The 24706-nt window shown below is 36.5% G+C and overlaps 1 protein-coding gene across 1 annotated transcript in view; it reads left to right on the top strand.

The window, feature by feature from the left end:
* The window catches only part of CDC14A (cell division cycle 14A), a 67203-nt gene that overhangs the window by 10102 nt on the left and 32395 nt on the right, over positions 1-24706 (top strand). The window contains 3 exon segments of the mRNA XM_009468289.2: positions 2210-2285; positions 10861-10953; positions 18666-18745. Coding sequence (XP_009466564.2) covers positions 2210-2285; positions 10861-10953; positions 18666-18745 — 249 coding nt within the window.

The raw sequence follows: 24706 nt of genomic DNA, 5'->3' as shown, positions 1-24706 counted from the left end.
TCTTCCATCATATATTTAAGTGAAAGAATACTCTAAAGTTAATAGACCAAGATAGGGTTGGTTTTTTGATTTAGCGAAGGTGTTAGTGCATCAGAATGGGAAGAGGTTAGTAAGCCTTCTATATAGCTTTTCTAGAAGCTACATTCACTCTAGTGTTGTTAAAAATCCAGTTTTAACTTCTTATTTGTCATAACTCATACTTGTCCTTAGAACAATTTTTTTAATTTCATCTCTATTAAAAACTGTATGGAGGGTTTTAGTTTAGAAATAACTATAACTGTTGACCATATCTGGCAGACTTATCTAAGAAAAGATGAGGAATTCTAAAGTTAAACCCTGCTTTACCACCCCTGCAGTTTTCCCTTGAGTGAGTTAGCTTCTGTGCAACCTACAAATAAAGTCCTAGGAGTTAGACAGCTTAGTCTTTGACCCAGCTAATGAGCTTCTGTAATTAAGCATTGTGACATAATATTTTGTACTGAAGGGTTGAACTGAATCTTAACAAACACTTATGTTATTTGATATTGTAAAGTAGATGATATCGAAATGGCATTGGTGTGGCAGGCAGGCTACTTGTCCTAGGCAGTGATCAGACTAATGTAATTGTCTCTTTTTGCACTGGGCTTAGCTTTTTTTTGAGAGAGAATGCGGGAAGGAGGATATTACTAAAGTTGTAAGACCAAAAAGATAAGGCGCTCCTACTTTGTTGTATCCACTTAGAATAGCAGAATGGCTGAAGCTGGAAGGCACCTCCGGAGCTTGTCTAATCCAAGCCCTGGGCTCAAAGGTCAACAAGAGCAGGTTGCTTAGAGCCTCATACAATTGGGTTGTGACTCCACAGCTTCTCTGAGCAACCTCTTCCCAATGTTTGACTGCTCTCACAGTAAAAGTTTTCTTATGTTTAACTGGATCGTAATTAATTTTCCTGAAAAATAAACCCTCTGCCATGGGGAAAAAAGCTTGAAAGGTACTACCACCTATTCTATCATAGGATTTCAGTAAGTTTTCACTCCTTCAAAGCCCAGAAGTCATAGAACATAGATACCTTTTTCTTTTGTCATTCCCCAAATAACATGCATTCAGATGCTCATGGCCTGTTTTGTTTGTCAATAGGCAAGAAGTGTCCTATGCCTTTTATAGAAAGACTTAAAGCAGAACAGATTAAACCAGTTTAAGTTATAGACTATTTCTCACTCTAAGTTATAATGTGTGCATCAACAAATTTTCATAGACCATCAAGATAAAGACTTCTGTACACAAAAAGGAAAAATATTGGAGAAAGCTTGCAACTTAAATTTTGAGCAATTTTGCACAATGGTTTGGGAGGGAGAAAGCTCTAGAAAGTGTTGTTATAAGTTGCTTGCATAAAGGCTTCTATTACTTGTGAAGGTGCCTATATGAAGGATTAGCTAGGAAGAGCACTGTGACTCCTTACCAGGAACTTACTTTTATTGTGCAATAATTTTCCTGTACAGACTAGTGCTACTAGCTCTTATCCTAAGGGCAGTGATTGCTGTTCTTGAACATTCATATTACCTTTGAAGCAATCTAGAAGAGAGAAACAAGAACAATCAGAAGACATGAAATAAATAATAAATTGGAAGAACAGCCTAAAGACAAGAGGACTGGGGGGACAAAACCAAACATAATTATATGTAACGTGTAATCTCTGGAATAGTGGAGAATGAGATGAAAAGAAATAAGCTTACATTTCGGACAGAGATCAAGACTGGACATTATTAAATAGAATTTCTTATGGGTAGTTAAGATTTATTTAGCTTATTCTTCATAGTATCTAATGATATATTTTCATCTTAAGCAGTTGTAGAACCTTTATCTAGGATGACATCAGCATGGCTTAAAGGGGAGTAGATCATGTCTTGAAGTTCTTCACTGTGTAGTTTTGGCCAAAACCAGACTGGATGTCATGGGACGAAGAAAAAATTCTGTAGTTAGTGCGTGTATATAATGGAAAAGATAGTTACTGGAGTATCTTAAACTGAAGCTACAAATGCTTTCAAATTAATTGTTACTATTGTCCCCTTAAATGAATCAATAAAGGGCTTATCTGTGGCACCATATATATTGGCTACTTGGTATTCCCCAAAAGTTACTGATTTGCAGCTTTAACTATCAACAACATGCATGCTGAAATTTGCTTAGCTCTTCTGTGTAAATAACACTTTTTTTTTTTTGTTCTTTCTCCCAGTTTCTATGGAGATTTTGGACCTTTAAATTTGGCAATGTTATACAGATACTGCTGTAAACTGAATAAGAAATTAAAGGTAAGATTTGTTTAAAAACAATGTTCCTATATTTTTTTGTGTTTTGAAATTCAACTAAAATGTATTATCCAGTTTGAAAGTGCTTGTTAGTTGCTCATTATCTAGATGGTTAGTACTAACCTTTAAGGTTGTTATTTGTTCTGAATTCTTTTCCCTCTGAAGAATGGAAAAAATGCATGTGCTCTCATTGTTGCTTAGCAGGTGGGGCACTGAAGGATGTGTTCACCTTTTTCCATAACCTTACAGTTTCAAGACAATAGTAGCAAAAACACTCTGGACAGTTCATTGGTTTGCAGCTAATGAAGTGGGTATGCTACTATGAATTACTGAAAAAACATATTAAAAAACCAACCAAACAAAAAACCCCACACCCATGAACAAGAACAAAACATGGGCCCCAAAATCACACTCTTTAAACTAAATCTCACTCAGTGGAAAAGTTAAAACTTATAAATATCATTCAATTTAATAAAATGTCACTTCTAATAAGTGTTATGGAAATGTGTTTTTACACATATAAAAATGGTTCCTTTCTGTCTTGTAGAAGTGTCACTCTCTAACAATTAAATTGTAGAAGCTTTCTTATTTCTTGCTTCCATATAATGATTGTTGATTCAAGGCAATTTTGAGTTGCTCTTCACTAGAGATAGAAAATTTTCTATCTTCTTTGGATACCACAGTAGCTTTTTCTTTTGACTGTGAAGTGTTGGTCCTTTCTTTATAAAGTTGCCTAGAATCTGTAATTGCAGCAGTTAATTCTGAAGATCACCATGACTGAGTTTTGTTCTAACAACACTGTCCTGTCATAAAACCACAAGCCTGATATGTGCTGACCCTGGCCAGAAACTAAACACTGGGCAGCTGCTCACTCGCTCCCACCCCAACCGCAGTGTGGGACAGGGGAGAGAATCAGAAGAGCAAAACCAATGAAAACTTGGGGGTTGAGATAAAGGCAATTTAAGTGGGGGAATAAGAAGTGGGGAGAGATGGCAGGGGGAACAAAACAAGTGGTGCAAAGGCAATCACTCACCACCTCCCACCAGCAGACCAATGCCTGGACAGTCTCTGAGGAACTGCTAACTTAGAAAGACTGCTCCTCAGTTTTATTGCCGAGCGTAATGTTATATGGTATGGAATATCCTTCTGGTCAGTTCGGGCCAGCTGTCTTGGCTGTGTCGCCTGCCAGCATCTTGCTCACCCCAACCTACTTGCTGTGGGGGCAGAGTGAGAAACAGGCGGCCTTGATGCTGTGCAAGCGCTGTTTGGCAATAGCTGAAACATTGGTGTGTGATCAACACGGCTTTAGTCACAAATCTAAAACGCAGCATCATGCAGGCTGCTATCGAGAAAACCAAACTCCATCCCAGCCAGACCCAGTACACTGAGCATATAACTGTAGGTTTAACCTGGTCCCCAAATGCCTGTGAAAAAGTGATTTGCAGCATGTATAGAAAATTTATCAACTGCAAGAAATAAAACAGATGTTTTATTTCCAAAGTACTAATTAATGCCACTTGTGTGCAAATAGCAAGGAGACACTTCACTAAATATTACAGATTTTAAATCTTTGTAATATAAAATACTAGACCTGTTACTGATAGAAGGGGAACATGGGACAACAGATGTGATAACATTGGCCACTGTTAAGAGGATTCCTGTACCCAAAAATTACGTTCTGTTTTGGGACTAGTGTTTGCTGCACAAATGAAACCATTATGCAAGTTGATTCACGCTATCTGCTGCTTCCAGGGGCATGCTGACTTAAAGTCAGGTAGTTTTAAGAGGAGGTTCTGCAAATTGAAGGGTTTGTAGAGTTGCTATAACCTTTTGCAAAGAAGTGCTTCTAGTGAAAATTTACATTGCTTCTTAATAAAGAAGGTTAGTTACAAATAAAAAAACCTAAACTCTAGTATTTCTAATTTTGAATGCCTGTGTTCATATTGGAAAAACATTGGATTTGCCATTTCTGTGTTAACGCTGATCAGAGCTTATAAATACATTATCACCCTATTTTCAGTGCCACTGTCCCATTCAAACACATGACCAATGACGCTCACTCACTAGGAATCTTTTTTTTTTTTTTTTTTACCTTAATTCTGCTGTTTCATAGAATCACAGAATACCAGGCTGGAAGGGACCTCAAGGATCATCTGGTCCAACCTTTCTAGCACAATCTAGACGAGGTGGCCCAGCACCGTGTTCAGCGTAGCAGAGTCAACCACTTCCCTGGGGAGATTATTCCAATGATTGACTGTTCTCATTGTGAAAAATTTACCTCTCGTGTCCAATCAGAATCTCCCTGGGAGTAACTGGTACCCGTTACCCCTTGTCCTCACCATGTGACTCCTGGTAAAAAGGGAGTCTCCATCTTCTTTGTAGCTCCCCTTTAAGTACTGGTACATGGTGATGAGATCACCTCAAAGCCTCCTTTTCTCAAGGCTGAACAAACCCAGCTCTCTCAGCCTATCCTCATATGGGAGGCTTCCCAGACCCTTGATCATCTTGGTGGCCCTTCTCTGGACCCCCTCCAGCCTGTCCACATCTTTTTTTGTATAACAGGGACCAGAACTGTACACACTATTCCAGGTGTGGCCTGCCAAGCACTGAGTAGAGTGGGATAATGACTTCTTTATCTCTGCTGGTGATGCCCTTTTTGATGCAACCCAGCATGTTTGTGACCTTATATTTGAGTTATTAAGGACTGTGGAGAATGCTTGCTCTGTGAAGTGATTACTCCAGAGAAGAACCAATAATAAACCTACTATTCTAACTTTCACTGTGCCTATGAGAACTAGAGAGATTAGTTCTGTTTTTTCCAGATTCAGATTGAGACTGTGATTGGTTTGGGACCTGAATACAGTCTCGTGTATCACTGTTGAAGTGTACCTTTGTACTTTTATAGTTGAACTAGAACACCTTCAAACTGGACCCTAGATATCAAGAGTTTCACCCAGAAAATAAGAACACAACTTACAAATACCTCAGGACTTGTTGTTTTTGTTTGTTGTTTTTTTTTTTTTTAATGGTTCAGTATTAAACAGGAATGTCTCTACAGTCTTTTATTCTTGTTAGAAGACCATCATCTGCAATGAATGAGGCAAGCTACTCATCATAAACGGCTAGTAATCACGATGGTATAAAGATTGTATATTATAATGGAAAAAAATACACAAGGGAGCCAAACTGAAACTGAATTAGTAACTCTGACATTGGCAGGGTTGATTTAGCAAACCATGATGTCATTTTAATGTAACTTTTGCATTTTTTTAAAAAAGCAAACACACAGTGCTAGGTGAAGAGTGCAGATGGTCAGGAACAAGACAGAAGTATCATGCAGATCAGCTGCAGTCTCAGCTGGGAGGAGATGCTGTTTGTTGCTGGTACCTTACCAGAGGCTACTTCCAAATAGGTTAATTTAAACTACTACTGCATAATAGAAAAGGGTAACCTGATAGTGCAACCACTTGAAAGTAATACCTGAAATCAAACAGCTAAAGCTTGGAATACCACCAGAGTGGTATAGAAACTTGCACATGAATAGATTCCAGCCTGGCTGATTGGCACTACCCTTGGGGTAGGCCAGTACCTGCTAAAGTAAGCTTTGCTCTTCTAATAGTTAAAATATGTGCCAGACTCTGTCCTAATTTAGATACTACCTGCAGTGGGTAAGTAGGCTTGTGAGACTAAATCCTAGGCCTGAAGGGTGCATCTGATGTGTACTGTAGGCCTAGCTACAAAACGCTAGTGCTCAGCTTCACTAGTCAAGAATTATGGATTCGCAGTTTCTACCCTCCTACCCCGCACCTTCTCATGTCTGTCCTTCACAAGTGTCCCTGAGAGGATTCCTGAGGCCTGAACTAGTGTGGATAAGACAGAAGTCCGTGACCTGTGACTTACCTGCCAGCAAGACATTGACACAGTGAGCAACTGCAGCAGCAAAAGTATGGTAATTCTCAGGTGGCACCAGGGGAACACACGGGCAGCCCGTGATCAGGGTTTCAGAGATGGGAAGCACTGATTGGACTAACGACGTGGAGAAAGAGTCCTGTTGGGCAGCCTGCTGCTTGCATACCCTTGCATTAAGGGTAATCGTGCCCCGTGACCAACAGCAAGAGTTGGCTGATCATAGGAAGTAAAAGGCACTGCAGATTATCATTCTGTGGAAATCCAGCCTCTGCTGTGGGGTGGTTGCTGTTGCCACACTGCAGCGCTTTTGGGACGCTGGGGCAATCGTAGTGTTTAAGCCCAGATGACTCCTGCCATGGTTTGGTATATACTTGGCTGGGCATGCACTTCCTGTATTTTTCTTATAAAAAGAGCCTTTAAAAGAAGTGCGGCACAAAAAAAATTATTCACAGAATGTGATAGTTTTTGTGTGGATATGGTGTCTCAAAAGGAATTTAAGACTTAGACTCTTATTAATTTTAAAAGTCCTATGAATAGGAACAGGAGAAATGAGAGTGTAAGTTCTCATTAAAACAAACCCCACAAACTTCCTCTCCAAGTCTTTCAGCTATATCTATTTCTGATTTGGGAGAGGAATTAGACATGGAGGCAGTTTTCTGCTTTCCCCTCCCCTTTCTTGGGGGTCAAGTGGGGAAGGCGGAGAATACCAGTTTGAAATGCGCTAATGGCAGACCAACATTTTAAAGTAAACTATTGTAATTTTATGCTGACTGATTTTAAAAAGAGTAAATAGTTCTGTTCTGAAGAGCTGAAGAATTTATTCAGATATCCATTTGCTGAGACAGTTGGAGGTAAAGTCCTGGTTATGCTTTACAGGAAAACCTTTCTGACCTTGTTATATTTGTAATGTTTTGATTGCTGATTGCTATGGAGATGGTCTTGACAAGCCAAGTCAACAGCAAGAAAAAAATGCTTGGCTGTGCTATCTTCCTACTTGTTCTTTGAATTCTGTTTGGGGAAAAATGCTCAACTAAGCAACTGTGATTCATTTATGAAACAAATATTTTTTCCTTCTGTTTAAATAAGTCTGATTTCATAAAAACTGCTTTAAAAAAACCTGCTATGTTTTTTGTGTGTGTAGCCTTACACAATCTCAATAAATTCAGAAGCAGGGGTAATCAGAAAGGGAGTGTTGCTGAGATAAATGATACAAGGACAGAAGATCAAAAGCAGGAGAGGGAAAGTTCTGGCAGGCTTATGAACTACGGGGTTAACATTTCTTGTGTGCTAACTGTATTGCTGCTGAAATCACAGAGGGGTTAGGTTTGTTTTTGTTTTAATATAAATAAACTGCGGGGCATGCACATAGAACTATAGAAATTGCAAGCATCTCCTTTAGGACAGCTTAGATTTTGAGGCAGGTTGCATGTACATGTTTTAATACATCATTTTCTATGAACAGTTTGCCAGCCTTCTATTCACTGCTATTTATATGTACATATTATATATATACATATGTGTATATATGTGTATAAAAATAGTATTTGTATTGATCCAGGCTTATTAAACACATTGCAGTAATTTCTTGCTTTAACAATGCAAGTATACTAAATCATATCCATTAAATAAAATAATAATCTGGTGATTCTAAACAGATAGCCATCTAGTAATTGTCCACAATGGCACCTTCTAAGTCTGTCATCAATTTCTGTGTAAGTAAATCTCTCTTGAGGACTTCAAGAAACAAGAATTGGTCTATTATTAAAAAAAAAAAAATCTAACCGTGAAAATAATGTGCTTTGGAACCTTCTCATACACCCAATGAATTAGTTTTATCACCTAAAACAAAATCAGCCACACTTTTCATGTAACCTCTGCTTTTAGTTCAAAAGATTGACTTCGAGTATATTCCTTGGGGTTATATCTTGACAGATACTGTTCTGTAGTATTGTTACATTTTGTCTTCTAATGATATGTGAAACTGCTTAAATTTTCTTACTGGTAAAGAAAAATATCTTTTGTGCTTCATAGCCTGTGCATGAGTTTTGTTTTAGAAAAAAAGATTATTTGCTAATGTGTTACTATATTATCTCTAACGATAGCTATTCTGTAGACAACCTGTATTGAAAAATTCCTTGTTGGAACATTTTTGATTCTTCTGCGGTGCGCAATATCTAAGGGAACTAAAGCCCTAATCCATTCAGGTGGAGCTCGGGAGCTGTAAAAACAGTTACCTTAAAGAACTGTCTTTGACACTTGTTATCATTGAACCTAGCCAAAGGAATAGACTTAGCTTATTAAACATGGTCAGAGAATCAATATTTTTTAAAATAGATTATATAGCTTAATATTGATATTGAAAGTATACTGAGTCAAGAATTTGTGTGTTAATGTTAACCAAGGCATTGACACTTCAGCAAACACTTACTGTAAAACTTGATTTTCTGTAACTCGTGTGCAAATAAAAACAGTGGTTTGTTTTATAGGCTCCTAAAAAGTAAAATCCTGATGCAGTTTTCCTCTGGTTGCTATGCTATAAGCCATTAATTAATGTCGGTTTTTAATTTTGTGTTAAAGCTTTAGTCAGGATTCAAAAAACATTTAAATATTTCATATAGCAATGTGGCTCATAAGGATTAAACCCTTAGATTTTGCAAATGAAGCAATGAAAATGATATATTGTTTTCATTTAAATGTTCTGGGAACTTTTAAGGTGAGCTGTCACTTTTTGGCTACTTCAGGTACAAAAGCATCTCAAAATTGGAATGACTTGATATGTCCATATGATTAAAAAAATCCATTCTGTAAAATAAAACAAGAAATATGGTCTTATTACATAGAACTTACTTCTGGCTAGCTAGCAGAATGTGCTTTTTGCAGTTTAAAATAGTATTTCAGGTGAACTGTAAACTGTTGCAAAGAACTTGCTTTAAAATAAGTAGTAGTCAACAAGTTATAATTGAAGTTCTGTCACTGTTGCATAACTACTGTAATCTTATCCCACCTACACATCATGGGTGGAATTGCAGTTAGAGAACACTAAAATTAAAAAATTGAGGAGGGGGAAGAAAGGAGGGATCTTAAAATACTGGGATTAATTTTGCCAAGTTTTAATAATAATTGAATGCTTCACTAATTAAATAACTACTTGTGCTTTGTATGTTTGCATATACACTGAGGGAGATGTTGCTTTGGTCTCAAGATACAACCTCTTCCAATCAACAGCAACTAGCTGTCTTGGGAAATTACAGTCCTATTTAGCTATACTCAGTTGCATTGACTCTCGCTCCTTCCACCGATGGAAGCTGTGGGTAATAAGACCAGGCTGGAATGTACAGTTAGAACTGCTATTAAAGGTGCTATTGCTGTGGGGGGGTGGGAGTAAGGAGCTCGCTGTGATACATACATCGGTTTTCTCCTGAGTTTATCAGCTATTTGGGTTTTTTGCAAAATTTGAATCTGTGATTAAAGTTGTCCTAAAAGTTGCAACTGCTAAGATTTAAGATGAGTGTCGATGTTTACAGATTTCTAGAAGTGAAATCCAATTGGCACTACTTAAATAAATAAAACACAATTCTGCAGCAGTTACCTTATCTCCCACCCCCAAGTGGCATCAGTGCCAGGAGCAGGAAAAAGAAAGTAAATTAAAATTGTCATATTGGAGTTAAAAAACCTGAAGCTGGGTAACAGCACCACTGGTATAAAGGCGGTTTATAAAACATGCAACTTTTAAATACAGAAATGTGCTTCAAATATTTGGAAGTTGATTCCAGTATGTCGGTTGATGACTTCCTCAAAACTGTAGTAGTACTGTAGAAATCTGTCAGGAAAAATGCGAGTGATAGTGTTGCAGAATATAATGAAAGTGTAGCAATTCGTGAAGCTAAAAAAAAAATGCAACAAACTATCCAACTTGCCATTTTTAAGTGACAATTTTATCTCTCTGGCTTTAAGTAGTTTTGCTGCAGTTTGTCATTATTGTTCTTTTCTGGTGCTTGTTGGTCTTGTTTTCAATGGGAGTTTTGTCCACAGGATTCGGACAGAAGCTTCTTTTCTTCCTAAAGAAAGAAGAATTGCAAGTGTTACTAGTTTTGTCTCTGCCTAGCCTTTTTTTCAGGCTTTTCACTTGTGCAATCATTTATTTTTTTTTTTTTATAAATTCTTACTGTTGAATCTTTCTAAAGATGTCTGTCACCCCGTTTTTAGGTAGTATAGATGGAAGAGTGGTGTTTAACTTATAAAATGCCTGTAAGATTGATTGCTTCATTTTTTTTCTCGTCTTCTCCACAGAATTATGTGCTAAAGAGATTTAACATGCAGGACGGTGTTTTAGTCTGAAAATGTCAATGTCTTTAATCAACGTCCATAAGCAATTGTTCAAGTATTTAAACTTGGAAAAAAAAAAAAACAAACAGTATTTCATATTGAACATTTTAGTTCAACTGCATTTTATAGGATATTTTCGCACAGCAGAGTAAGATCTGTCCTGATACAGTGGCTGTTTCCCTGCGCTCTTATCTATAATGTAAGAAGATTGTTCATAGTATCAGTAACTTTTTCTCCTTTAATTTTAAGAGTCTCTTTATAAGAATTTTTTCTGACTTATTTTTCAGTTTTGGAAAGTGACTAGTTTTAAAGTATTTTTGCTGTCTTTTTTTTTTTTTAACAGTATTTCAGTCTATCAAGAAAGAAGATCGTGTACTATACCAGTTTTGATCAGCGGAAACGAGCAAATGCAGCATTTTTAATAGGTGCATATGCTGTAAGTATTGTTTATCACATGGATGCTTCTAACCTCCATAAGAGACATCTGCTATGTGTAAAATAATATCACAGGGGATGGTCTTTTAGGCAGGTAGGCAGATTGTCATGTGATTCTTCTCTAAGCTGTCTTTGAAAATTCTGCTGTATGAGTTTTAGGGAAGCCCTGTCTTTGGCATTTAACTCCATTTACTTTACTACACAGGGAGTGGCTTTGGTGGATCATGTGCATGTTTCCCATAGAATACCATTTTCTTGAATGTCAAAAATGCAAACCACAAACTTACCTCTAAACTTGACTGTCTTAGGATCAATTGCTGCTCATGGCAGTAGTGAGGTTCATACATAAAGCTTTATCTCACAGCCTTTCTTAAAGTTACTAGACCAGAGGCTAGTGATTATTGTATGGATTTCTTTTCTCAGTTAATTTTCATAGCCTACCCATAATAATGGAAAAATGGAGGTATTTAAGCCTTCTAATATTACAGATAGTATGCAATACACAGGGCTGTCTTAATTACACAAGCCTAATTTATTATGATATCACGTAAGTTTTGATAGCCTCAAGCTGACGCTTGCACAGCCACTTGTGCGTCTTCATAGCAGTGTAGCTCAAACTTCAATTTCACCTTCCTGCTCTACTGTCCAGAATTGGAGCGCACTTGTAGAAAGCCCAGAGTCTTTGTGATGGCACGTTTTACGCTGATAAAGTCTTAAAACTAACAAGCTGCTGGTCCTCAGCTGACATCCACATGGTCAGCTGAGTTCTGGAAGTCTCTGTTAAGTCAGGCTTTATTCTGTGTGAAAGCTGGTATATTTCTTTCAGGCCTGAGGTCATGCTGAAAGCAAAGCTCAGTAAATGCAGATGATAAGAAAGAATTTAGGTTGCAGATTCTCTTAATTAAAATGTTTTACTACAAGTATGGGGATAGTGTGTAAATGCTCTTGAGAAAGATCTGTTGAAATTTAAAGATGGGAAAAAATTGGGGATAAGTTAAAATTTTAAAAATCTTTGGGTTAGATTTTCAACCCTTGGGAGTAGACCTGATGAAACAACTCTGCAAAAGGAATAGTAAGAACAAATGAGGTAGAATGTTTTAAGTTTGTTAATGTTTTTGACCGTAGAAAGCTATATTTAATAATGCTGGAATTAGTTTCTAATTCTGTGGTTTATATTCTGTTTAAGGAGACTCCAAATTTGATAGTGTATCTTTATAAGCTTTATTGTCCCTTCAGATCCAAAATCTGTCTGAATTGTAGCATCTTCAGTAATGATTCGCACACTATAGTTTGTAAAGAAACTTCAGCCATTCCATTCAGACTGCTTTTTGTTTTCTGTTTGCATCATTATATCTCCAGTTCTGTATTTAGAAAGATTCACTTTGTGTTTTAAAGCTGGTCTAATTAAGCCTATAGCTAGAGAACACTCATCTAGCACATATGTAGATTACAGCATCCAATTGCCTTCACTGGATTGCCCTTTTCTGATCCTGCCTTGACCTTCTGACACATCTTAGAAACCTTGGAAAGCCTAGGACACTGGCATTTTGAAGGGAATTATCATTTTATTCCCCTTGTCCAGTGCTTGTTATATGACTGTCTCAACTACATAGCTGTTCTCTGTGGATAAGGGGTTAAAAGGCCCTTACCAGTATTAGGTAGACCCAAGGAGAGAGCGCTGCTGTCCATGAAGGGACATGCACTTGTGGGATGGGCAGCAGAAATCCCTCTAAAGAAAGTCGAGAGGGGGAGCACATAGTATGTGTACCATGGCATGACTGTGTATATACTCCATAAGGGCTATCAGGTGGCACATCGTGTAAAGAGTTGGTAGCTTATGTGTACAATAAGGTAAATTAGTGTGCCACAGCTGCATGCACATTTAACCCTTGCCTAGCCTGTTCTAAACTGCTTAGAGCTCTTAATTGCTAGCACGTGCAAGTGATCCACATCTGCATTTGATACTGTTACTCTCCTGTCAGACTAGTAGATGTTTTAAGTATCTTTTGATTATTAACAATATTATGTACCAAGAATGATTCTTTACTAATACAGTGTTACCAGTACAAAAAAGTATTCCTTCTCTTGTTGAAAACACCTTACAGTCGCTTTCCAATTCATCTCAGTTTAAGTTTAGTATAACATTGGAAAACAGTTTGCACGAAGGTATCCAATATGTTACATAAGTATGTCATCCCAGAATTATTTCTATAGATGTGTATTCTTAAACTTGCAAGTGTTATGGGAGTTCATTCACCTTCTATAATGATTGATACTAATGCTGATAAATTCATAAAATGAATATTTATTTATTCTAAAAAGTTATTTATAATCTACCTAATAATCTGATTTTTGTTTTTTAACTGCAGAAGCTGAGCTTTTGTGATCCAGGCATATTCATTTCATACTCAAGAAATAATACTTGCATTTTTGGAGTGTTTTACCTGTAAATGCTATGTTCAGTCAGATGCAGTAGATGTATACTCTTGGGTTACGTGATAGGGCGATTCCTGACCTGAAGGAATCTAATCATATTCTTCAGTAAAAGAACTGTGTGTAATTGGCGATTTGATCTATTACAATTTGAATATCCAAATTGTGACAGAAATATATGTACTCTTTGATTTCAGGTCTTCTAGATTTTATGTCCTTTCTTCAATTATACAAGCTTTTTGAGACCAGAAAGTTTTATAGCTATGAACTCTACCAATGTCTGAAAGTTAATTGAGAAGGCTTGTTTTATTTGTCCTGGTGTTAAAATATTAAGTGTAAAATGAAACGTGGAATACAGTGGATCAGGTTCTAGGAATGGGTTTCCAGTGGTGATTATGCAGCTTAGGTTGTTCCATTAAACAGCTTCTTAGACATGTTGAACTGAAATACCCTATAGCTATTAAAATATTTTAATAAGAGAGTCATAGATTTAAGCAAAAGTTAAGTCTTAAAACTTTATTGGCAATAGCTTGCCTGTTTGTAAATTCCATTCCAGGAAGAAGCATTTGCTAAATTTCAGTTTTCACAATGGACTTTCAGTACATTTGAGCTAATCATGTCCAGTTGCTAAATTATTGTCCTTGCTCTTAAGAATTCTGCAAAGATTACTTCTATCATAAAATTCAGATTAAGAAGAAAAAAACATTTTAAATGTTACAAGAACAGAAGAAGTGCAGACTTCTCTGATCTTACAGAGAAGTTCAAGGTTCCTCCTGAATGGCCAAGACTACAGCATAGACTGTTCAGTAATGTCAGAAACAGGGTGCTACGAAGTTTTGCAAAGTCTTACCAGGCGCCACAGAGAATATTTTGAAGCTAGTATTGCTTTGCTTTTCCCTTCATGTGTTTGGAGACTTATTTTAGTTGTTAGGGTTTTTTATGTAGTCTTCCACAATAGTTAATTTAAAAAAAAAAAAAGTCTTTTAAAATAGTTTAAAAATAGTATTACAAGTACATTCATGCATACTAAAACGAAAGTAGCCTGATTTGACTCAATTTGTCCCCAGTAGTTTCTAGGGGAAAGAGGGGTGAGAGGGAGTAGGTTTAACTGAATTATACTGAAGTGATTACATGAACTCCCCACTTGTCATCAAAGAACTCATTCTTGGAGAAATCATGAAGGAGAATGCATTTTCTCCTGTGTGATAACATGTGGATGAATTGGGGGCTGAGTCCTTCTTTCCATATTTCCATATCCTTAAGAGGTGTTTGTTACATTTCTTTTCTGGTTGGAAACCAAGGAACCCCTACCTGGTCATGTACTCTGCTATCTAGTAAGGTTTGAATTCCCTGGGGGAGAAGAGCAGGAGGAATACTAGTTTGTACCAGTGACTGCTCTTGTACTTCTAGAGAAATGGGGCAGGGGAAGGAGAGAACATGACACTTGCTCCTCCTGGTAAACCTAGAGCTTTAGTTCTACCCTGGTAGCAGACAAGTAGTAGTTGTCTCTTGCAATTCTTTAGCGGACCAATATCTGACTTTTGAGCAGTCCTGGTGAAACATAATGCATTCGTGCTGTGACAAACTCTGAAAAGAGATCCAGTGAGCTCTTTTTCCTTTTCCTTGTAGATAGCAGATGGGCTGATCATATTTCTTTCTCACAATTACTTTAAGTGTGTATTTTGGTAGTAGAAGCTTTTATTAGACTTCTGTAATGCCAATAAGGGAGAAAAGCTGTTGAGTTCTAAAGTTTGTAATTTTATCACAGCAAATGACTGGGTAATAGTGAACTACTGTGGCATGTTCAGTCATTTGCTTGCAGGAGTGTTTTTCCCTAATGTAAAAATACAAATTAGACTTCTCAGCCCTACCCAAAGTTTTAAGGGTTTGTTCACTTGTAATCTAAACATATCACACTACTGCTCAAATCCGTAATCCTTCCCTTGGAGGGTCAGCAAGTACAAAGGCTTTTTAGTTACTGCAGTGTGTACAGCCTCTTTGCTGTTTCAAGCAACACCTTTCTTCAGATTGCCTTAGACTGACTTCATAGAACTCTTGTGATAACTTAGCAGGTCTAGAATGGATCTGTTCCATATGCTTCTACTTCAAAAATGGCACGTTCAGGTGGGAACAAGATGAATCCAAATTGTATCTGAAATATTGTGGATGGGTGTTAAGGTGGACTCGCAAAATACCAATTCCCTTTTTGTTCTGTAAACTTTTTAGGACATATGACCAGCGTGTATGTGGCTAGTATTGCTAGATGTCATGTGCCCGCATAGTGTCTCTGTGGAGAGCTTTATCTTTCAACCACATCATTATTCAGGAAGTTGGGAACATAAGAATAGAAATGTCAGAGAAAAAAAAAATTGAAGATTTTCAATATTTGCTAAATCTGTTGTTACGAGTTAGAATAGTGACAGTGGGGAAAGGGAGAAAAACCTTGTCCCTTGTAAAACAACTCCTGTAAGAGAATAGTTACTATCTGGAAAGTGACCTTTCTTTTAAAGGCTTTTATTCACATTATTTCTTAGATACAGGTTCAATTTATACAAATGATTCACTACAGGCTCTTTGTGTTGCCTTTTTTTTTTTACTTGTATATGTTGCAGAATGAAAGCACTCTGAAGATTCGTCATACTAGATTAAAAAATGAAGCTAAGTTTCAGTTGCTGAGTTTTCATTGATAAAGATGAGTCAGAAAATGGTCTCCTGGGTTTTTGTTAATGGATATCACTACTTTTTAAGTACTAAAGACATGTAGTGTTTCCTTCTGCATTTCATTATCCTTCCTCCTTCAGTTATTGCGTTATTCTTGACAACTGAGATACTTTTGTTTTTTCAGGAGCTCTGTTCCGTATTTCTTTCCCTCTCCTCCTTCCTCTTGTGTTATTAATATCTTTTTCCTGTTTCCACCCTGGTGTCTTTATTATGAGCTTTTATGAGCTTTGTGGACAGACAAGTAGCAGTGTTCGGTTCAAAATGTCATGTATGCATGTCTTTGAGCAGAGACAGCTTTGAAGTACCATAATTTCTGTGAAAGAAAAACTGCAGCATTGGGAAAACATTCATATAGTACAAATTTGCCCCGGCTTCAGATTTCTGCCTCCCTACTGTGTAAGATGGAAACTCCTCTTTCCCTGAAGTCCTCTGAACTGCCCTCTAAAGATCTTTTGACTATAAGCAGGAATTTAGGCTTTAAATGTAAGCTCATTGACATGATTATTTGCATTAATTGACATGAATAAAATCAGTATTTTTCTCTGAAATACACCCCCCACCGAAATCTATTGTACAGGATGCATTGTTCTTAAATGCAAAACCTTTTGTGGTGAGGGGGACTATAAAGGAGACTTCTTTCATAGACTACAAGAATCTTTTACAAATGACTGTGAAAACAGAATAGCATTGCTATGCTGCAGGGGTTGAAAACACGAAGTTGATGACATTAGTTAGCAATCATTGCTGTAGACAGACCATTACAGCTTAAAAAAAAAAAAAGAAATGGGTCCCTCCACTTTTTGAATTAAGTAAATAAATATATGCATTAAGTAAATCTCTGAATCTGTTTCAATATTAGTAATTACTGGTTTGACCCCAACAACAAAGAATCTAATAATTGAGTTAGAAACAATTGTTCTGATAACACAGAATAAATGGAATTGGTTTTTATGTAGAAATTGTGGTCTGTTTTGATGGCGGAAGGTTTCAGGAAATGTTTGCTTTCAGAGGTTAAGGAAGGGGGGAATATGAAAGTTTGCACAAATACAGGGACATTAATTTTGAGAAACATGTAGTTTGGGCACTTGCTAAATGAAACAGCAATACGGACACTGCTGCAGCATTGAGATTTAACATTTCAAGATAAGTGGGATTCGGTCCTCCTTTCGGGTACTGATTATACTGATCCATGCTATCGGTGTGACCGTGATGAGTGGAGCAGCAACATGGGAGGCTGAGACTGAAATGCAGCTCTGTCCGGGAATTGGTCTTTTGAAGGCAAATCAGTTTGTGTAGGGGGTTTTCATCCAAAATTGGAACAGTTGTTCAAAGCAGTGAAATAGTTGGTAGTTGAAAAACAGGGATGATTCTTGCCCCTCTTTTCATTGTGTCATGGCAAAGAGTTTTTCAGACTGTATTACTTGAGTCAATTTTCTTGTTTGTTTTATCCTTATCTTGTCTTTTCTGTCTGCCTGGTCCATGCTTGAGGAAGAAATGCAAGAAAATCTACCTACCATGTTGACATCTTACAGAATACTAAGAATCCCACTAACTTGAGATAGGACTCAAGACATAAAGCAAATTGCAGATATTCTGGGAGTGACCACACATTCTAATATGTTCGAGGTCAAAAGTTGAATAAAGCTTTTAGATCAGGAATTAGCCTATGTCTTGGTTAAGAAAATAATTATTAGAATACTTCACATTCAACAGTTAAATGTGCGTAGAGCTAAAAAGTAGCCGTGTAGGTGTTGGTTGTAAGGTGAGTTGGGGGCAAATGGCTAGGAAAATTTTGTGGCTTTGTTTACAAAACATGTTTGTGCATGTGAAATATGCCACTCCAAACTCAATGAAATTTTTTTTGTAAATAATGCACTTGCTTAATATATATTCCAAGTTAAATTTATTTTAGGACCAGTTTTACTGTACGAATAGCAATTGAAATGCAACAAGATGCGATTGTATTCTAATTTCTTACTTAAGTAAACAAGCTGAGCTGATAGTGTTCAGCGATAGAATGAGCCTTGGCTTAGGATGGTATGTTAACTATATGGTGGTTTCATAGTAACAGGTTCAGCTTGTTGAATTGGATTTTTTTTTTTAATTAGTAGTTTGATATTGACAATTAGGAACCAGAAAATATTTGTGTTGGAAAATCTGTTGAGCTGTGGTGGAGAAATGTTTCCTTTGCCAGCTGCTGTGATAATATTTTGACTCATCTGAAGTTGGACAGGGAACTCGTAGCATATATGCCTATTTTTCATCTTAATACGATGTTGAATCTGTCTTAAAGTCTCTCAGTTGCAGCAATATGTGGATTTTTTTATTTTTTTTAAAAGGGGGGGAATGACATGAAACAAATCCCAGTTTGTGTTGATTTCTGAATCTTTTACTTTGTGTAGGTATGTCTTTTCTGACCTATAAATGTCATAGGAGTTTGTCATAAAGGAGTATAGTATACATTCTTAAGAGTTTAGTGGGCTGGGGGAAGCGTACATGTGGTTAATGACTTTTCAGGCTCAGGGCTTATTTTTTTTCCTCTCCCCCTGCCCCCTTTAGGTAATATACTTGAAGAAAACACCAGAAGAAGCTTACAGAACACTTTTGTCTGGATCTAATCCACCATATCTTCCATTTAGGTATGTGAACATGAGAAATGGGCCTAACTTCTGTGTTTTAGAATTTGCTAAATACAAATTTTTCAGTTTGCGTTCCCAGAAAAGGGTTTCATTTCTGACACAGACATTGTATCAAAATGACTGATCTCCAGAAAAAATATTTTTTTACTTCTGGTGGAATTACTTGCTCTGTGTTGGAATAATAAAGCCATTTCAATTGATTTAAGTTTTAAGTAACACTCCTAGTCTTGCAAACTGTCAGGTTTAGAAAATAGTTCTTAGCATGTTTGTGTGATTTAGCAATTAAAACTTTTCTCTATGATGTATTGTTTTACTATTTGGAAGTCATCCAAATCTTTTAAATTACCTAGTACCTAACCAGCTAGACTTACATGAACGAAGGGGGTTTTATGCTGTTATATTTTCCCTATTTTACAGAACAAGTACTGACGGTCCAGTTATTAAATTGCTTTGCCTTTCTGTTTTCAATGAATCATAGATAATTTCTATCAATCTGTCTTTATTCTCTGTACTAAGGTCATATTGACACTTGAATCTGAGTTTTAGCTGTCATGCCTATCTAATAAAGAGACTTCCAGATTTTTTTCATGGTGTGGACCATGAAATGCCCTTGTACTTTATGAATGAAAATACCTCACACTATTCTTATGCAAACACTGGCAATAAAAGGCAACTGCAAGAAGGTCAATGTCCTTTTTTTTAGGGGAATCAGTGTTTTACAAGTAGTGTTCACTGTCAGCCAATGCGTTTGTAAATGTAGACCTACCTTGTCTTTATGAAATTCATCTGATTCTACAGCCACTCAGCAAAGGAGGATCAGATTGTCTCTCTTCTCATAGCTTGTACAGGAGCCAGATACAGTATAAACTATTGGGATGGTAGATTTGTATGTGAAGACCAGTTTGACTTTGAAGTCTTAACCCATCAAACACATTTTTTTAAAAAGGTATCAAATAAGTGATAGCTTTTATTGGCAGGGAGTTTATACATTCACCTGGTCATCAATAGCTTTCCAGAGCCCAAGAAGTTTACTGAGCTGTTGATACCCGTATTTTTTTCAGCAAATTATAAAAGATACGTGCTACAATGCATAAAAAAATCAGTTACTTTAAACATGTCAGTATTTTGTAACATCTTCAAATTCTATAGAAAATACAGGAGTGATGATCTAAGGTAAACAAAGGATAATGTGTGTTTTTTCTCCACCTTTTAGATTCTTTGATTCCTAATCTTCTCCCAGTTTGAAATAATTACATGGGTGCTTTCTATTTACAGAAGGTTCAGGTATTGGAAAATTGCTGCAAGAAGTCCTTTGAAGCAAACTCTATTATTCTAAGCACAGAAACAGTGTCAATACATTCTTCTGTCTCCTTATCATTTTGGGGAAGCAAAAAGTGAAATATTTCCCTGCAATATTTCCCTTCCTTCTGGGGTTTACTCTGTAGCATGTTAGTGGAGTCTAAAAAAACCCAATTCTCCCTTTCATATAAAATTCTTAGTGGTTCAATTTTGGCAGGAGAATTTCTTTCATATAAGAGCTTTTAATACTAAAATGACTTAAATTTTTCAGAATCTTAAGCTTAGTTTATACAAAACTTGCTTAAAAAGCAAAACTCTCTTAGTAGTGGAGGATGTATGTTACCTGAGAATAGCTGTATCTTGTTCACCAATTAAAAAAATTTACTGTTTGGAATTATAGTAAATTGCTATGTCTTTAGATTCCTTTCTCCCCTGCCAAAGTAAAGATTAAGGTGTGTGAAAAAGAGATTCTGACAAAACAAAGAACCTTAGTTGTCAGATCCCAAAATTGTAAGACTGAAAACTTGGGAGGAATAGTGTGTTTGCAGAACAGTCTCAAATGACCCTATTTGTTCAAACCAAAGGCTACAGACCTTTGCCTTGCAACCAATTCCTTTTAATAATGATGAAGATAGTAGTAGTAACAATAAAAAATGCTATTTATGCTTGACTGGTAGGGAGTAGTGAAAGTAATTGGCTCTGTGATTTCTTGTGAGGCTGATAAGAACGACAGTAACAAACTTAATGACACAAACCATTTTCATTTTAGGTGTTAAATAATTATTCTAAGCAAATTCTCATGAGTTTGAATTAATAAAATCCTATTCCAAAATAGAATAGTTAGCTACTCTGGGATCAGGAAAGGAGGAGTCAAAAATACAAGAAACAGCAAGACTTTCTGAAAATAGCTTTATATTATATACAAGGAGCATTTCATGTTTCCCAGGGAGAGAATACTAACTGAAAACATTGAAGAAGGCAATGTCCAGCAAAGAGACTACTCGGTTTTTGCAGTCTGGGTTGTCAAAATGATTACAAAAGTATAATTGCTTCATTCCGTTTGTCAGCTTCAGGAGAAGAGCGCAACAAATGTTCAGAGTAGGCAGTCTTCTGAAACTTAACTCCTCTACAGTCTTTGTGTGTTTCAAGCCCAGAGTTGCTGGGAGGTAAATGATTGGCTAAAACTAAAGCTTTCTGGGGATGTTGTGGAGTTTTTTTTTGGGGGGGGGGGATTCTGTGGTATGGTTGGGTTTTGCTATGTTTTGGGGGTTTTTGTTGTTTTGGTTTTGTTTTTTAAATGCAAACCTTTGGCTATTTTAGAGGGTGGGAGGGAGGCAATCTTCTTGAGCAAAGCCTTGCTATTTCTAGAAGGAATATAGTGTTACGAGCTTTTGCTAGAAGAATTAAACATCTTGATTTCTTGAGCATTCTTTCTTATATGGCGTGGGGCTGGAAAGCACTTAGGTTTCTTTTGGAGCTGCTTTGGACTATGTCAGGTCTTGGCACTGGATTTAGAGCCTAAGCAGATTCTGTTACCTGCAGTATAGTTCGTCCTGCTGGGAAAGAAGGCCGTGTAATCTAGCTGTACGGGAGATGAGATGAAGAGGAGTGAGGAAATAAACTGAAAGATTCTGACAAGATAGGAGACTAGGTAAGAAATGGGGAGTCTGATAGGGAGGGGATATTTGGGAGTTGAATTCATAGGAAGAGGCTGGAGTAGATACATAAGGAGCTTAACAATTACTGGGGCTGAGAGAAGGGTAAGTAGATCTGGTGAGGGCCTGCAGTGGGACAATCTAGATTAGCTAGGAATGGGGAAGAAATAATTTATTCCTCCTTCCCTGGTTTTCCAAAGCCTTTGAGATTATTTTCTCACCCTGTCCATTCTAAGACATTTGAGATATCTCTGATGCAAAATACAGCATGATACAGAGGCTCAAGCAAATGAACCCATGCTGGAAGCTGTAGCGCTGCCTTAGGTAGTGTATCTGCTTGGCATCGAGCTATACTGTGAAGAAACAAGTTGGTGCTATGAGAAAGTTTGCATTCCTTCCACATCTTTAGTGTCTTGAAAAGGACTAAAATGACTCTTATGTACAATGAAAAACATAACCCAGATGTCTTACCTCTTCCCTCCTATTCTAAGGTCTAGGAAGGAAATAATTTGAGATATTAATCATTGGTATTCAGTACTTACTGACTTAAATTTATTCTTGGAGCCTGGAACTTAGATATTATATAAATTCTGTAGTATAGGTCATCTCCATTTCAATAGTTTCAAGTGCAAGAGTTTATCAGTGAGCAATGATCAGTTCAGTGTTACAGCTAGACTACTTAACAAGTTTGTTAATTTGATATCTGAAGTGTCTTCTATTTGGAAAAAACAAATAGACAACTTTCAATAGGTAGAATCTGTGGCATTGTCAGATTCTTTATAGAGGACTGAGGTATGTTTACATGAAGTGATCACTAGGAAACTGATCTACTTTCATCTAGCTCAGTGACCTCAAAAAGCCTTAATCGGCTTAGATCTTCAGCTGGTATTTCGTTTAAAGACAGCTTCAGCAAATATTGTTCAGGGGTAGAAGGAAATCAGAATAACCCTCTTACAAGATACATGGAAATCTTTTTTTTTTTTTTAAATAATAGAAAAACTAAAGTCAAAGCAGGAGGATAACACACTACTGTCTCGAGACACTTTCACCTTATTTTTGGCTGATTTGCTGTCACTCAGTGACACTCTAGTCCCTTGAAGATCTTGTACTGTATCTTCTCACGTCCATTTAAGAAAACAGTGCTAACACCATTTTAAATCATCATAAATACCAGTTTCCTATTGTGAAACTAAGTTTTAGATTTTTACCTCAAACTACTCTGTAGTGACTTTATATTAAAGAGAAAAAACGAATACATTTTAGTATTACTGTGTTCAGTATCTACATATGACATGAATTTCAGAGCTAGATTTTAGTTTGTAGCTTTTGGGTTTTGTTTCTTTAATGGCAATTTTGCTATTGACAGTGTTTAGAGGTTTGGTGAAAGGGAAAGCATTATATGCAGTATTGAGGTCAGCTACAATAACTGTGAAATCAGATGTGGGATTTGCAGCTTTGTAATGCCAGCTCAGATTCATGCTACATCTGTATCTCATAGAAATATTCACATTTTTCTCATTTTGAAAGCAAATAGAGTACTATCAGGTAATAGTTGGTAACACACTGTTTGAAAATCAAGATGGTTATCCATTTGGCCGTAAAAGACTGGAAGAATACATAATGAAATGTGTGATCAGCAACAGAAATCCGAGCACCCACACTGTAAAACTGTGGAGAGATGTCTGTATGTGCTCTGTTCTATTATCCTGATGTGAAATGAGGTCTTCCTTTCTCTTCAATGCTTTTTTAAACACAGACTTCTGAGTTGAACAAAAAGGTATAACATTTGAAATCCAAATAGCTTGGTTTCCATGAGTAAAAACACGTAAATGTTTTTGTATATGCATAAGTAGTCCCAGTAAGTCAAAAATTACTACTGTCTTAAATGTAAGCACATGCATTAGCTTTCTGTAGGATAGGATGCTGACTGTGTACAGTGGACAAAGAAGAATAAGTTTAAATAGGAAGAATGTCTGGAATTAATTTTAATTTCATCTCAAATTATATGTTTCTTCAAGGTTAGTAAAGGTATTTTTTCTTTACAGTGCTCTTCCTCATAACTGTTAGTGCTTGCATTTGGTTTTACTGTGGTACAAAGCATGGCCCATTCAGAATCTATTGTGTTTTATGCAAGCTAAAATTAGTATTATTAATTATTGCTTTAACTTTGAAATATATCTGTCATTGGTAGAAAGAAAATGCATGCTGGTGGATCTAGCGCTATATAATTGACTTATCAAGTCAATGTGGTATGAGAATAGCTGTATTTCTAACGGGATTTTTGTAACAGTTAGTACTAGTTCCGACAGTATCCAATATTTTTATCCATGGTCTGGAAATTTATACATCAGTAGGAAGGAAGATGGGTTGACAGAAAGAACGGTGAAATTGAACTAGCTGTTCTGCATTAGTTTTTAATTATTTAGTTTTCTCCAGTAAATGCATTAATTCAAGAGGATTCAGAAAATAAGATCAAATTTGCTTTTTAAATATTTACAAAGCTTCTTAACGATTTGACATGACTTCTGACTGGTTTCTCTGGGCTGGAAAAAGAACTTTAACTCAGCCTCAGCCTGGAGGAAGTCCTCTAGGTGACTTGGGGGGAGATCTGTTTTGGTTTTGCCTTTAACAAAGAAAGAATCAAAATAATTAGTGACTTAAAATACCTTAGACAACTCCCTCTAAACAAAAAGATATTTTACTTGAGTAATTTATTTAAAGCATTCAGGAAATCAGGTCGCGATTAACTCTTAATCTTTGCCTTTTGAGTATTTCAAGGCCTTTCTAGACATGTAGTTGGCAGTAAGATTGGTGTTAAGCGTCTGTCCTCTCTAATACTTCTGCAAAATGCTCTTTGACTAAACTCTTAAAGGAATACTAACACTTCTCTGGAATAATATGAAATAATCTATTTGATAGGAAGATTGAATATTAAAAATGTCACTTCATAAGTACACTGTGACTTTTTCATAATTTTTTAAATTGTTTTAATATTTAAAACAGCTCT

Source organism: Nipponia nippon, unplaced genomic scaffold (assembly GCF_047370975.1).
Source record: "Nipponia nippon isolate SJK-2023a ecotype South Korea unplaced genomic scaffold, ASM4737097v1 scaffold_5, whole genome shotgun sequence".
Classification (NCBI taxonomy): domain Eukaryota; kingdom Metazoa; phylum Chordata; class Aves; order Pelecaniformes; family Threskiornithidae; genus Nipponia; species Nipponia nippon.
Note: the sequence above shows the minus strand (reverse complement) of the source record. Positions and strands in the feature narration are given on the sequence as shown.